The sequence below is a fragment of the Necator americanus genome, chromosome IV (assembly GCF_031761385.1).
Source record: "Necator americanus strain Aroian chromosome IV, whole genome shotgun sequence".
In the NCBI taxonomy this organism is placed as follows: Eukaryota; Metazoa; Nematoda; class Chromadorea; order Rhabditida; family Ancylostomatidae; genus Necator; species Necator americanus.
Genome location: NC_087374.1, coordinates 27,896,590 through 27,913,582, shown reverse-complemented (window position 1 = coordinate 27,913,582; position 16,993 = coordinate 27,896,590). Strand labels below are relative to the sequence as shown.

The window sequence follows — 16,993 nt, the reverse complement described above, 5'->3', positions numbered from 1 at the left end:
CAAGAAATTGTCATTCGTTTAACTTTAACTGTATCATTGTCATATCCATAAATATAAATTATCTCATAAGCTATTATACGAATCATACTATTATTACATTTTCGCCAATACTGAGGTATTTTAAAGAATAAGATCCACAAAAATTGTACTGATGCTAAAGTAAAGAAAAAATCTTAAAGGGAACGCAACGTTGGAAGACGTTCAGAAGTGACCCGCGTTGTTTTCTGTGACTAAACGTTTGACATCTCATCTCTTACCGGGGGCAAAGGATAAAAGATGAAGTGCCTGACCTCGGCTGCTCACTTGGAATTCGCTAATGCACTCTATTTCGAAATCATAGAGGGTTATAAATACGCTAAGCCTATACAGTAGCATACCAGTGCAGGGCAATGCATCAAATAAGCAGTTCTGTCCTCCCATCCAAGTACAGTAGCGTTGTCTTACTGTAGTTGTTTTTGAGCGTCGCCGTTGAGACAAAAGGCTTGGTTCGCCTAGAAAGATATTTTCAAAACGTTGACTTTCGGAGGAAATCGAGCACCACAAGGACAATAACAAAGTAGCAAGACCCAGAACGTCAGAAAAGCTAAACTATGTGCCTCAGAAGTTTCTACTGACCTACTCAAAAAACCTTGTCTTAACGACTAATTGACAGAGTCGAAAGATTCTTTAAAGCATGCCATTACAGTAGAAGAAATCCAAAAACAAACCGTCTAGTTCCAATCCAATTAAGCTACTCAACATGTAAGAAAACTAGGAGGTTAACTACAAATAAATTTATTTTTGTTCTAAAAGATTAGTCAATCATATTTCATCTTGGGTCTCTTTTTGGTGGGGATTGTTTCGAGTTTCTGTGAAGAGTTGTAGTTGCTGTTGAAAATTATCAAAATGCGAATTTTCAATCTGCTTTACTGAATAAGAACAGTCCAAAGCTGCGCAGTAATCTACAAACATCAAAGTGTTAGTCTTTATCTAAAGTAGAGAACTGGTCAGGTTCTCATCGTTGAACAGCAGAAGCGATCATTTCTCAGCACAACCCGCAGAGTCTGCCGCAGTGCTTCTTCTTCTGTTCGACTGTGTAGTGAGGGTTGTTACAAAATCCATTCGTCACCCAAACGTCACATCTGAATATTTGTTGATAGAAATAGTTCTCAAGTAGATGCGCACCACAACATGACTGAAAATTCCTCAAAAACACCTACGACGGCTCCTGTCCACATTCCGAAGAAGAGGGTGCTGCAAAAGCGTTTTAAGATTTGAAAGTTAGGTTTGATTTAGTTTCTGAATTCCGGAAAGTTAACGTTAAAACGCTTGAAACCTATACTTATATAGTCTTCGGGATTGTTCATCATCATTGAATGCTATAAATACCAATTGTTGAATAAATTCATTTTACTTTAAAATAGCTCTAAAATCATTGAATGCTATAAATACCAATTGTTGAATAAATTCATTTTACTTTAAAATAGCTCTAAAACTACTACAATGATAGCTTTCGTTTTTGAAATGATCAAATATAAATTTCCTTCTCCTGAGAGACTCAAGCCTTTGACAAGAAATGAGATCCAGACAGTGGTGCTGGAAATCTCCTGATGTATTGCCCATGTTCGACTGTCTTTGAATCTCGGCATGTTGAAACGTAGTTTAAACTGATTTCCTTGAGCTGTAGCCAAGATTGGTATCGATCTTTATTAAACAGCGGCTAACGTTTCGGCGATATCGCCTTCGTCAGAGCCTGGAAAACTCAAAGCCATTAGTGACCTATCCCTCAAGCGCCTCATCACCCTACAGAAAGCACCCAAACGGTAAGCAAACTCAAACAGCAACACATAGGCTAGTACTTACCTCATTAGCTAGACTTGTTAACTCAGCAGACCACCACGTACCACAACTACGAGTCACAAGGGTTTTTATATAGGGACCTCACGGCCCGCCCCGTAGATCAGAACCCGCATAAGTCTTGATACGGGGATAACTCGTTTGTGATCGCAATGCACTCATCCTTCTTGTTCATTTTTGGACTTTTGGCGGTTATCCAAAGGCCTCTAGCGTTCTGCGTGCTGTGATTTCGGACTCGTAGGATAATATACGAACTTCTACCTCTACTTCGGAGTTTGGATGACATATTCTACGGTGTGCTCCAAGTGGGGTGAAGGTTTTTGATTTTGCGAGTCCGTCTAGATGCTCCTTGACCCTAATACACAATGGGCGTCCCGTTTCCCTATATAATCGTCACCGCACAACCTGCACGTGATACGATACACCACTCCCGATATCTGCAATCACCCTCTCTGCCATACGGGCAAACCACGCAGCTGGGAGTTGTGCAGAGTCGATCATACACACGGTTACGTACCAGCTTCGCCTTGAGGTTTGCTGGAGGTATTTCCCAACCCTCACGTCATTCCTTAGACCCGCTTTTCGTAGACGCCCCGTACTGCTCTGCTCATATCATCAGATATATAAGGTAAACGAAAGGGATCTTCTCTGGGCCATCCACTACGTTGGGTCTTCGAGAGGGATACCGTGCTTGTCGGGTAGCACCATCTCCAGCTGGGTACCCATTGGACATTGCTACTTTTGGGCCACATTTATAGACCATGCTTTTTCCTGGCTACTCGATGAGACTCTTGCCGCCGTTCTGTACATGTTTCCTATAACGATTTTTTCATTTTGTGGGATGCGCTGAAAGATAGTGGATTAAGATGTTTTTACTACTGGGTTTCCGGTACCACTTAGTCTTACATATCCCATTCCGCAAGTAAATGTGCACATTCAGGAAAGCCAACCAGTTGTCTATCGGTCTCCCTTGTAAACTTAATGTGTGGACACTGCTGATTGAGAAGATTGAAGCACGTGTCTAGTTCTGCTTGTGTTGAGCAGACGACGCAGCAATCGTCTATGCAATGATAATACAGCAGTGGTTTCTATTGTAGGCTTTTCGATCTTGGCCATGAAAACAATGGCGAGAGTGGGTGCCAGCCTTTGTCCCATAGCTAGGCCTCTAAGTTGTCGGTAGTACTGTCCCGACCATCGGAAAATAGAGCAATTCAGGCATTCGTTTATCAATGTCATGATCTGCCTGATGCTGAATCCATGCATGTTCAAAGAAGCCTGGCGCTGCGTGAGCAGTTCGTGAACAGCCTGCATCGCTACATCGTTTGAAACGTTCGTATAGAGTGACGTAACGTCAAAGGTCTCTACTACACATTCACGCTCAAATGAGGTACTGTGGAGATGTTTTAGGAAGTTGCTAGAACTGCTGAGGTGGGCAGGGACATATCTGAGCAGCTGATTTAGGATTATGTTGAGCAGCCAGGAAATTCTATCCGTGGGGCCCCCGATACCACTAATGATAGGCCTCACTTTAAAGTCACGTGGATCGTTCGAAGTGGGCCTTTTCGAGAGCTTGTGAGTTTTGATTAGCGTGTATAGGACTGGACATGCGGGTAAGTCGTTCTTGAGACGCGTAATAAAGTTTTTTGGGAGCCCTGCTGTTCCTGCCGTTTCTACCCAAACCCTGTTTAGGCGGCGATATTGCTTTCTAAACTTTCTGAATCTCCTGATGATTCAGATTACGATTTTCTCTCATTTGCAATGTTTAGGACTCAAAAAGAGGCAAACTTACTATTTATAGGTGAAAATTAGTATATTAAAATTGAAATTAGCATATATATATATATATATATATATATATTAGTATATTATATCACTAACTTTGTGCTCGTGTTTGGTTCTCTGAATGTGCTTCTAAATTTTCGATCAGAGCAGCATACTTACTTTATTTCTAGTGAAGCTACACATTATCCTCTTTTCCCTGTTTATAAGCTCAAGAAATAAATTTTACTACTTGAAAAAACAAATAAGAGACAGTACGGCACCTACCAGTAGTAGGATCAGTGCAATAACCGCATGTTTTTCTGCAATTTTCCTAAAAGTACATGGATTACATAGACATTAGACTTATCAAAATATTCTGTCGAGAAAATCTGAGTGGATAGGTATGTTTTATCATCACAAAACGTTACCTTTACAAATTCCTGCATTTCCAGTTTTCTGCAAATTGTAATATCCCTCTCACAGTCATTTACCTTGTCGCTGCAGTCTCCTAAAAAAAATTCTTTGGAGAATCGTTTCTACTGTAATACTTTGATACCCTCCTATGAGACTAGTAAACATTCCAGTGCCTAGAAGCCTCTATATTTTTTTTTTTTTGAAAAACTACGTTTAGAAAATATATTGAGGAAATTTCGTTTGTTTCATTCTCATCCTTCTTGCTTTTTTTTTCCAAAATTTCGGTTTATTTTGGTTAAATTAATTCTATAAATTTATTTTGTTTTGGCTATAGAAGTGATTCTTGCGTTTCTATAACTACAGTCCACAGTCTGCTCATGGAGATTTATTACTGCTGTCGTCCTATAGGAATTATAAGTTATTGATATGATGATTTATTTAAAATCCAAGCTTGCCTGATTTGCAGAAACCGCAGACATTTGGACAGTCTTCCGCAATGATTTCTTTCCAGATGGTCATAAAGCACATATCCCGAGTAATGAGAGAGCAGCTGATACGAGGAACTACAAGAAATAGCCACTAACTTTCTTTAAAAATACAGTAATTAAAACCACCAATTCCATTTCATATCAGGAACATGCACGCACACGTTTACGTGAGAGCGACTGAAATTGTTAAGAGGAATTTATGGATTGGTTGCTGAATCCCTTACCAGTTCATAGTATTCCGAAAAGGTGAAATATGTAGATCCACGCGAGTGTTTTGCTACAATGAAAAGTAATAAGTCTACATAGCGGTAGTGGACAGCGCTTATTAGTTGCTTTAGATTTATTGAATTATTTATTTATTTACGTACATTAATATTATCCTTATTCCAAAACTTTGAGACTTACTCTAGCAAATGGATAGCGATTTATTTTATCTTCTATTTAATCCATGAAAATAAAAAACCAACTTTGGAAAATGTGGAAGAAAAATATGAAATAGGACTTGCGTACATCGACTCCACTTCAAAATGCAAAATTGGAGCGACTGTTTCGTAGCGACTTTTCAGGCACCTAAGATCAGAGTCATTTTTTTTACTTTCTCTGCTTCTTTCGTTTCGCTTTCATCTTCTATTTAATGCAAGAAATGTTCGCTATTCCAGACAAGGATTTTGTGAAAGTGATGGATCCACTTTAATTACTAGTATAGACCAGATTTGAGACAAAAATTTGTTGTTAAATAATAATATCTGAGTCGTCTAACGCACATTCAAAACGGACCGACGACACCCTCATCTTATTTTATTTTCTGGACATCTGAAACAGTTTCATCGCGATATACTGCTAGCGTTCAATACTAATTCTTATCTTTATGCTTCGCACTACATTCTAATCTTCCTCGCATATTAAAGCATTGATGTAGAAAAATTTGCTTGATATCTTGTTGTACCAGTAGTGGTAGATATGGGGTCAGGTCAGGAAATATTGCTTGCTTTTCTCTGTTCAAAATAGTCCTTGTGCAGCCTGAGAAGTCGAAGGGTACCCGAATTTAGCAAATAAGTGTATGCAAGGACAAGAAGAAGAGAGAAATTTAAGAGTTTTGAAGATTTCTATCTCTAAAAATGGATCGATAATTGGTAACAGGTTCTGCTTTAAAAGCAAAATTATGACACTTTCACCCTTTCCATTAAAGGCATCTCGTATTTTTTTTTTTACATGAATAGGCCTGCATTGTCATAGCAACGTCTTTTTTCACTACTTCTACCGTTTTTTTTCTTCAGTTTGTGTAAAAGATGGCATTGCCTCGCCCGGGATTGACGAATATGTGGATGTGCCAACGTGTTTACTTCATTCAGAATCGTTTTAGGTTTACGAACACCTTACACAATGACTCGCGAGGACGGCCGATGCATCTAGTCATTGTTTTTATCCTCACAGGCAGACCTGGAACCAACTCATCAGCTCCGGGAGGATAAAACGCTTGCTCGGATTGGTGCGGTTTCGAACCACTGATGGATCGATCGTGCAGTTACAGTGGAACCTCTAACCGACTGCGCTACACATGCATATATCTCACCCTCTCAGGTTTACCTTTTATTTCATTTTTAATGTAATCGAGCATAATTTTTTTTTTTCTCTGGGTAGTTGTAATTCTAAAAAAACTGGTCTGCGGCAGTTCATTTGTTGCTTGTGATCGCCTCAAAAACGTAAGTTGGCAAGGATTGGATTTCTACAGCTCTTTTTGCGTAACTCTGCAAAGTTAAGCTTCTTTTAAGACGGATTTCTAGTTTTTACTATAACTCCGATTGCACCAGACGCTAATCATGTGCACTAGTACAAAAAATTGGACGGAAATTCATTTTCTAAAGTAAGATCTTAGAGGCGTCCTTGGAGCAAAAGAAATGATAAAATTATTGGAAAAGAGATTACTTAAAGGCATCACTCCACGAAGCTGAGGTGGTACAGATTTCAGGTGGAGTATTCGTATATGGCTTAGTAGATTATGGGGAGGAGAGTGATTCTGTCCATTTCTTCCTAATTGCCGTGAAAAACGGCCCGGAAGAAACGGCTTCGAGCGTTCCGGCGCAGTATTTCCCACAAGGAGTTCGATTGGAGCGCGCCAGCCTTGTGCACGCGCGCATCTTCCGAGCCGTTTTTTACGGCAATTAGGAAGAAATGGACGGAATCACACCCTTCTCCATGATCTATTATCCCGTGTAGAAATACTCCATCTTAAATCTGCACTACCTCAGATTCGTGATATGCTGCCTTTAAGCAGCCGTTCGCCCGCGTGCTTCCACTTTCTGAAGAAGGCATGTTACCAATGTGAGGCAAACGTACGAGGAAATAGATATGCCGAGAAGCTATAAAGGTGCACGCACGGGCAGTGGTCATAGCCATGAAACAGTTGCAACGTCTCAATTACCTTTTGCGACATGCACACGGAGTTATTGCGCGATAATACTGCACCACGACACACCAATTCGACACCGTGGGACCCATGGCACCCTATTTTATAATTTTCTGGGGTCGATACGCCCAATTCGACGCTGTGTGGCACGTGGCACCCCATTTTTGGAATTTTGTGTGACACACATACACACACGTGACAGAATAATCCCGTCATTATATAGGATGAAAGAGAAGGAAGGATGCGTTCTTATGTCCCAATTTTACATGTACATGTGGGCGGAGCAAAGCCCTCCTATTGGTTAGAGTGATTGGCTGTTTTCATACTGGTTTTCTTACCTCTTCGTCTCCACGAATACGGAACGTGGCCAGAGAAAAACCTTACTGGTGCTATGAGATTTCTTATTCACCATTTTTTGAAACAACAATTTCCTTCTCTCCATTCTGATTCCCCCTGCGATTTTTAAAGCGCATTCCTCCTTTCAAATGTGAGGATCGTCAGCACTAGTTCCAAATGGTCCAATCAAAATTTTACATAAAATCTGATAGACGCTCTCTTTCTCTTTTCTCCTCTTATTCTTAAAATTCAGCAAAACTAGCATTCACTTAAACACTCAAGCAGCGATTTTTACAAATCGCCAGGATAAACAGTCCTCCATTGTTAATCTCCTAATCTTCTAACCCACATAAAAACATGTGGTTGTAATAGAAAGTGATTGGAAAGTGATCTCCTTCATGCCAGACTTTCAGTTTCACGGAAAACATTGCTTGCCTACTGAGGCGCTTCTTGACTTCAACATTTAACATTTCCAACTGGACACTGGATGAACTGTGGAATTTTAATGTGTAAAAAGGCTAAACTGATCAGATTCCCAATTATATGCAATCTTTCTTGGCAATGTAAAATTTTAATAAGAAAGTGTGAAAAATATCACGTGACAGTTCCGTCCACTAATAGGAATTTTCTTCTTGAAAGCGAAGAAAAAAAAAAAGAAATCTACGGTGCACTCCGAGCGAATGAGAGCAGAGGCTATCAATTAAACTAGTTCCCCTTCTCCTAAACGATCTTTTATTAGGTTAGTCCCAGCTGAGGCTCCCTTCAGTGGGAAGAGGCTACTGATCCAAAAAATATGTTTAAAAAATAAGTTGAAAAACGCCGCGTCTTTAGAAACTCTTTCGCTTTTCCGCCCACTCATCGTTCCCATTAGACCGATTTCTGTGTCTTTGCTTAAAGCATTAAATCTTCGGAAGTCCAACTGCATTCTGTACTTGACGTCGCTATCCCTAATATGTCGTGCAGATCTCTAGAGGGGCATTTAGTATTTTAAAATCACTGTAAACATATTATAATGGGAGAGCAACCACCAGATCTTCCCATTCTCTAATGCAAAGACATCTGAACCGTATTCTAGGCGAACTATGCGAAAAACAACAGAATGTTCGCTTACACTGTTTATTTTCGCAGTTGTACTCAGGTGTGAGGCAACAGTAACCACAATCACGTGGGCAATTCTTTATGGCTGTTTGGCGAAAATCGTCGTCCACATCCGCTCCGTACTAAATGCGGAAGATAAAAGACCTGTTCTTCCAGGTCATTCTAGGATCTCAAATTGGCAATTTTCAGACATGCAGTCATGACCGAACCACTTACAGTTCTACAGTAATCCTACTGGAATGACAGAGGCCCTTTATTGGAATCCACTGCTATCATTTTTGCTTGTTTTCAAAAAAAAAATCACTGTAGGGAGCTATGACATACCGTTTCTCACAGTGCACGAACGATCGTCAAATGTTCCCAAAAAACTACTTAAGCGATCTTAAGATTTAAAGATCCTGAGGTGAAATATTTCTGTTACTTGCCTTATAACATAGTGGATCTCGGTCATCAGGGGAATGAGCTGTCGGATTTCTTCCAGCGTAAAGTTTTGCGCAAACTTTGTCCGGAACTACATTTCGACAAACAACTGCACGCTCAGAGTACTGAAAAGCATTTGTTTAAAGTTTTGAAAGCACTTGGTCTCAGTTTTCTCCAATTTTCTTCACAACAGTGTAATTTGAAAATGGTACGTAGAGTGAATAAAAGTAGCTAGAATAATCACCCTCAGTGCACTGTTGTGCAAAAATTTAAGGACGAAGTATGTAAAGTAACATAGCATTGTACTAACAAATCGGTGAGAACGATTGAGAGAGCGGGAGTATATTGCCAGAAGTCTCCCGTCGTGCACAGAAAGCTGGACGTCTTGCATGAGGTCCGCGTGGCTGTAGCCCTGAATGGGGCTGACCCTGCAACGCGAGACCTACCACAAGAACTCCTTACCATTCTTGTTGCTAGCATGGAAACACTTTGCAGAGCATACCCTCCCATTGATCACACAACCCATTAAGAATCATGCCCTGTCTTTTTCCCATCCACGGGAGCATCATAACTCGCGGTGACTTCAATGTAATTATTTCTTTGAATAAAAGTTTTATTTTTGTTCGTCTCATTGCGTATTTCTTTCAGTTACCTTCTGTACCATACTGTAACATAACTGTGTGTATGTATGCTCCAAAACTTTACTTTGGTCCTTAAGTATTGCAAACCGGGGTATATTCAAATTTCTATCACCAACTTCAGTACACTAAGTGAAATCCTGTTCCACAAAGAATGGTCACAGTTTCCAGGTAAAGAAGACCAACCTTTATTGTTCCGCCGTCATTATATGTGCAGTTCTCATCGACAATAGCTGCCAAAGTCCTAGCAATAAGCACAGAAAAAATGTGGATTGGTAGCATTTTTCTAGAAAGTAAAAGTAACTTCTGCTGAAGCGCAGAATATAGAATATTCTAGAAGATAGTTTGGAAATGTGCTGCATTTTTATACACTCGTGCATACGGTATAAACAAATAAGGAGCAGAACCATTTTCACCAGCTGAACATTCTAACATTGATTTTCTTTTATCGCCTCTGATGAACGGGACTACGGTCGATTTCTCTTTTTCGGGATTTTTTACTGTTTACTTTATGGATTCAAAGCGAGGCACTTCTGCGCATATTTCCATACACAGCTGCCTCAATTGCAAAATTTTCAGGTTTTCTAATATAAGCGCTACAGTGACGTATTCGTATTTGCACAAAGGATTGATAGGTCACTGCTGATCTAGTGGAGCTGTAGTTATTTCTTTTTTTTTAAGTTGGTAAGACTATTGAATAAGACGCAATCAGGCTCACATCTTACACTCTGCCATCCTGAATAAAAAAAAATCGGAGATATAGTAGGATCAGAACGACATAAAGAACGATGCAAGCGGCTGCGCTCAGAGCGGGACGGTATCGGCTAGGTTAAGGAAAGGATCCTTATCAGCACCATTCTTCGCTGCAATACCCGAAAATCCCACCTCGATTCCACCCTTCCCTTCCCTCTTCTCGGCCGCGTCGCACCGAGTCTGGTCCAAGCGCGGGTCTGCTTGAGTATTAAATCTGCAGTACAGTCGTACACGGAACTGATCTCTGCTTTTTGCCTTCCTTTTTCTGTTTTTTCAGTACGTATTTACTATAATTGTCCTCCGTTTGCTCGTCAGCATCGCCAGTTTAATAATACTTGGCTTTCATGAAGACTTCTTTCTTTGAATTTTTCCACAAGTTCTTTAACTTTACAGCACTGCCTCTAGCTTATTAATTTCTTATGGCTGTAAACATTGCGGACCTTTTCAACTCATTCTAAAGTGTTGTCCAAGCTCTTTTTAAGTACAATAACAACTAAGTAGTTGCAAAAAAGTAGTGCAAAGTCACTTGTGTTTCAATCCACTTGGGACTTTTTTAGACATTCCACTTATTTTACTGCAATTGGTAATCGTTCAGGTTCTGGAACCTCAAGGTTTACGAATTACGATTTAAAAACTTACAATTACGAAAACTTGCAACTGCAATAAAAATATTTTTACCACGGGTACTTTTATAGGAACTCTCTCTTGGGTGAATTTCTTGTATTCCTACCTTTTAGTGCGAGATTTTTTTTGATTATCTGAAAACGGACTCGTTTCGTTGCACACCTGGGTCCAGAAAAATAAGCGTGCTGTGCGTTTGCCATTGACAAATCCAGCACATATGTATATTCACCTGGTGACACCATTTCGGATTATTTTCATACTTCCTACTTTACTTCAATGAAGTATGAAGGAGAATCATGATATATAATTAAGGCTTATTCTGTCACGTGTGTGTGTGCCAGTCACGAAATTCGAAAAAAAAAGGGGGGGGGGGATGCGACGGGTCCACCGGCGTCGGTTTGGTGCGCCCGCGCCAGATACCTACAGAAGGTGTTGTAACGGGTCCACCGGCGTCGGATTGGCGTTCAGTAACTTCGTCTGCATGACGCAAAATATAGATGGTTGCAGCCATTTCGTAGCCGTGGCCACTGGGCGCTTCGCTTTTCTCCTTTATGGTTCCTCCGCGTGCCTATTTGCTTCTCCGTTCGCCTCCAGTTGTAGCATACCGTTCTCAGAAGCGCTTGCAAACGGCTGCTTAAATAGTAGCAAGATGTTTATGTGATCTGACGTGGAACGTTATCTTTATCAGTAGGATGATGTCTTTCACGTCATTTATGCCAAAAGATCATTCTTTGATAACTGTTTATAGAAAACAGGAGGAAAACCCATATTTCGCGTGTTACTTTTAAATTTTGTGTCTGATATATTGATAGGGAGTGTTTGAAGCTGAAGTTCGAATGTTCTGCAAATGTGGAACTGACGCGTTTAGAAAGAAGACTATGAAATATTCCGCTTTTAGTTATAATATGAAAAAGAAAGATTGCTGGAGATACACAAGTGCAATTTTATAAAATTAATAACACTAATATTACTTTTCGTTGATCACTGAAGGCGAGCGAAGCAAACACCACGGGAAGTCTAAAGTCCGGCTTTAGCCGGACGCTCAGACTGGTATAAAATAAATGCTAAGTAATAGAGGATTCGATTGCTGATCCGATTTGTTTGAGACTAATCCTTGATGGAATGTGCACATGTTCCAATTCGGAGTTTTAAAAGTTGATTTCGCGTATGCGAGCTACGCCATGATTTGCGTGGCTCACCTCTGTATTAAGTTAGTGTATCTATCCTCCCAGACGAGTCTGCGCTCAAAATACCCCAAAGCAATGGGAAGTTTGGTCGCCCAAGGTGTTATCGAACCATAGACGGTGCAAACACAGTAGAACCTCTTAGCAGATCGATAACAGTAGATAACAGTAACAGTGGAAAAGTGGCCAGAAATACTGGCAAAGCTTTTACTCATAGCGTATGACTGACAAGTGCTACACTTATTTTACGCTTTACATGTTCATCTTAATCGAGGTAATTGGAACTGATTAGACACGCGTCGTTCCGATCTACGGATTTCAGCGCTTTCCGCATAATCTCCCGCAAAACTGTTTTCATAGCCGGCGAATAGAATGTGCTGTTGCAGAATCTGTTACGTATTCGGGTCGCACAATTGAGAACTCCATCATATTTTTTAATGACGGAAATTTTTAGGAGCACAATAAGAGACATGTTCTTTCACTGTAAACCGTTTGCATGAGACTTAAAAATGAACACGATTCGCATGCGAATCCAAGCAGTTAGAGATCCTGAAATTGGTGTTGATGTTAAAATAAATGCTTATATTGGAGAGAATCCAAATTCTTCACAAAATTTCACGACTAAGTCAAAGAACATGCTGTTGATTGTACAAAATACACTATTCTACTGGCGGTAAAGGAACGCATGTATCAATCCTTAAGAAGCTCGAGATTTCAGAGGAGTTTTCATCCCTTTGCCTTTTTTCAGCAAACTATCAAAAATAACTGGAAATATTCACTGAACGACGTCGTTTTGTCTACTACAAAGCATTGAGTATATCTGTGGAAATCTGCGATGGGTTTTTCAATTACAAATTTCACTTCCATCCAGTTTTTTTTTTGGTCGCTGATCTAACAACGAAGCGATGTGGTGGGTGGTGAATGCAGTGTCGGTCAGGTTTTTTTTTTCATATTCTTGATCCATTATGTTTAGGTGCACTCATCTCATTAAGTGACTATGAGATACCTACCGTAATCAGCACCTATTGGGTTTTTTACAAGTGATTTTTAAAAACGATCCTATGGCTCTAAAGCAGAATAAGGAAAGACACCGATGGTCAGAGCTAAACAGTCGCAAGAAGAAAAATTGTCATACATATTCTCGCTTAAATTAATAGAGTTGTGTAGCACTGACCAGTTTTTGATTCTCCGCAAAGCTGGCATGCCTTTGTGCATTGTTGCTGTAGATGTAAACTTAAAATTACTACACAAATTTTTAGAAGAATTAAAACACAAATCCGAAGACACAGGGAGAAATGAAGCAAAAATACGTAAAATACGCAACAATTGTGGAATTCCCGATTTAGTTTCCCATGCTTTTGAATGAATTTTCAAAGCAATGAATAATTGAACGAATAAATAACTGTGTAACTAGAAAGAGAAGTGAACTTGAGAGACAGTAAGAAGAGAAATTGCACTAAACACAGTTTTGCGAACGTCTGGGTACCAGCATTAGTAGAAATTGAAGGATCCTCATCGCATTCTAGCGCTACATCAATGCAATTGCCTTGAAAAAACTCGTTAATGATATACATATCCAAGCGCAGTACTTAATAGTAACTGCTGGATACGGAATCTCTAAAAAAACACCTTACAACCGTATTCAGAAAAATCATTGCAATTTAAAACGTGCATTCCATGATATGCTAAGGAAATAAGGATTTGATTAATAAACAATGAAGAGTGAGTCCTAATCAACATCCCTCTTATATTGGTATTTATTCTATGCAGAGCTCAAAATATATTCACCCAGAAAAAGAAATTTCACTGCAATCTTGATTTAGTATAGCTTTAATCTCTACTATTATATTCCTCCTTGGATTAGAAATATTTAATCAACGTTGTAAAAACAGTTCATATGTTGTCATCCAGCACAAGAACCATGCAAGGAACGATTGCAAGTAATTATTGGCCAATTCAAGCGCCGAAATATAAACTGCTTGTTTAATTTACAACTAATACGGATATGAACGTTAATGAGAGCGAAATCGATAACTTTTGGGTACTTTTAATATGACAGAAATTCCTTATCCATATTTCACCATAGGCTCAATGTCACGAACACTTTGACGCGTGATAAAACCTAGCACATGAACGCTCGAGTAACCCATATTTCTACATAATCATGTTTAATTTCCTGTGGCGCTGTTGTGAATATAGTTGGATCAGAACGACATGAACTTCGGTGCAGTTGCATCAGCGGTTGCGCTCGAAGCGGTGCGGTGAATCGAAAGGACGACCCCTGATAGCACCACTCACCGCTGTTTCTCGCAATGGTCCCACCTCGATCCCAACGATGGCAGTGCCATCTTATTTTCATTCTTATGTTCTCATAAATATTTATTCTAGTGCCTTTAAATGTCATGGTTTTGTGACTCATCCGAATACCAGAACCTACAGACCTCAGTGCAGTCCCCTCTGAGAACAGTCCGCCATAGTGCACTGTTGCACATCATCTGTGTTACGACAGAACAACTATTTCGAGTGACGGAAATGAAAAGCCCATAAATTGCATCAATGGTGCTTCCTCTTCTCGAATATTCCTTTAGTCGCTGAAGTGTTTGAAAATTTTAAAAGATAAATAAAAATTTGAATGTTTCAGAATAATTCCCCAGAAACTTATATTACGCAAAAAGTGCGATTACTGTGACGAATGTGATGAAACATGGTTACCATGCGTATAAGTATTGTAAAATCCTATGATTGTGAAATCAAGTACGAAACTCAAATAACTTATAAAATTGCAGTCCCCTGTACAGCTCATCCAAACAGTTCGTTGGACCATATTATCAGAGAAGCGAAATAGGTTTGTAGACTGAACGTGGACATGAGCGATCGGAAAAAAGAGGAATAAAAAGAAACCAAACAACTTTGATCCAGAATAAATCAAGTTTTCGGGCAAACGCTTGTGGCGAGTTGCTTCATTGCCTCATTTGCACGTCCCTGTGCACCGTAAATATCGAAGATGTTCAAGAACATTCTGTATACAGTCGACTCAACACGTAATAGGACTTAATTTATAAGTTTACTGCAAGAAATTTTTTAAAATAAAATGATAAAGTGGTTCTATTTACGAACACACCAGCTAATACCTTGAAACATTTCGAACCTCGATCCTGATTAGTGTTGATTGCGACTAATGCACCGAATAAATTCACGCGGTCTGCATCATCATCAGGATGTTTGTTTCCACAATTCGTGGCTGTTGGACAACATGAAAATGGGACCACTGATAGTAATATTTTCACACTTTCCTTTTTTTAACATAAACTTTATCCAATCGATAATTCAACCACATTCTTCAATAATTTTAAGTGAAACAACGATTAGTCATTTTTTCATTTCTGACATTGTTGTGCCCGTATCCTTATGAGCTTTCCTCAGCACGGTCATAGCAAGGGAATGCCGCCAAGACTAAATTCCAGGGCACATATATGAGCCATCTGGAATTTCTCATATTCGTTTTTGGCCCACGTATAAAACTTCAAGCAATGACGCCACGACCAAATAGCTGACTCGAACCTGCACCTGAATCTTCGGATCTTCTTACGTAGCGGAGAAGATTAATGGTTATCCCAAAAGAACAGTGTTTTAATTTAGAAATAACTTCTGGCTCCAATGAAACCTCTGACGATCATACCAAAACTGGAATTCTCAGGATTAATCATCGGCGACAACTTCTCACTTTCTTATTTTGCTCTACGTTTGAATATTTCCATCAACCGAACCTTTCTATGGGCAGACAACAGAATGGCGCTCCCGTGGACATAAGCAGAAATGGACCTTCCGGTATTTGACGAAAATCCGAGGAAAGGCTCAAGATCCACTCTTCCGCAATGTACCACGTCCACTGAACTCTGCTGTTATCGCAAACGGCTTGTATAAAATCAACGACCTAATATCCAGCGATCTGTAGTGGAATGGGCCAAAATGTTGCCCTCAAAAGGAGATGCGGTGCGTAACGAGAATATTTCGACTACAGAAGAACAGTACTCATCTTCAGTGTGCTGCATTACTCAGCAAGACCAAGAAATCGAAGCGATTCATAATTCATTCAAAAATTGAATCTGAAGGATTCAGCAAATGGACACGTATTCTACGGCCTATTGTCATGATGATCATTTTCATTACCAAACTATCTTCAAAAGCTACGCAGGACTTTGGAACTACAGCAAATGATTTGCGATCAAAGCCTGAAATCATCCTGCTCCGGAAGATCCAAGCTTGGAAGCCCACAAAACAGTGATCTAATACGATCTAATACTAATACTCAACTCGCTGTCTTCAAACCCAACCAAACAAACCTATTCAGAGTTCGAACAAGAATCCAGAACTCTGTCTCGCCGTCAGAGACAAAAGAACCAGCTTTACTTCCGCGGAAAAACAAAATCACTGATTTCTTCATACTAGCAAAAACCAAGAAACCAGCATTGCGCTGCGAAGCAAATGCTGATCGAACTTCGCCATTCGGTATGGATAATGGAAGATTGACCGTGAAACACGTCACCAAAAATTGTTGTTTCTTTCCCAAAAATTTTTAAAAAAAAAAAAATTTTCCCCCTCCCCCCCCCCCCAACCCGCGTGAACAAACCGAACTGTCCCTCTGAAAGCTGTCGATTAGGCGTCATAGGACCAACGAAATATAGGTCCAAAAACGGAGAAACTAAAAAATGCTGGATCTTTCCACGAACATAATACGGCGGCGCATACATTCCTGTATAGCCTCAGACGCTTTATCGCCACAAACGGTTGTCCGAAAAGAATAATATGCGTCAATAACACAGCATTCAAAGCCTTCACACAGTCACAATCGGAAGAACACGCGAACGCAGAACTGAGGATTTTCTAAATTCTTGCACAATCAACGAGATTCTATTTAAATTCATACTAGCGTTCAGTCCATGACCAGGCGGAGTGTAGGAACGGATGATAGGCATTTTCAAAGCTGCCTTTATGGGTCTTGCGGCACTACTAATGGACGAGCTGCATACATTG

The 16,993-nt window shown here is 39.9% G+C and overlaps 1 protein-coding gene across 1 annotated transcript; it reads right to left on the bottom strand.

Annotated features, from left to right (window-relative positions):
• Nucleotides 1–1,024: 1,024 nt before the first annotated feature.
• On the bottom strand, nt 1,025–11,258 carry RB195_002960 (uncharacterized protein; the record flags this gene model as incomplete). The annotated part of the gene is made up of 9 exons (XM_064200434.1): nt 1,025–1,121; nt 1,200–1,233; nt 3,883–3,928; nt 4,026–4,105; nt 4,467–4,574; nt 8,354–8,462; nt 8,766–8,885; nt 9,585–9,684; nt 11,200–11,258. The coding sequence occupies 9 exons, from the start codon at nt 11,256–11,258 to the stop codon at nt 1,025–1,027; spliced, it is 753 nt and encodes a 250-aa protein (XP_064056315.1).
• Nucleotides 11,259–16,993: the final 5,735 nt, after the last annotated feature.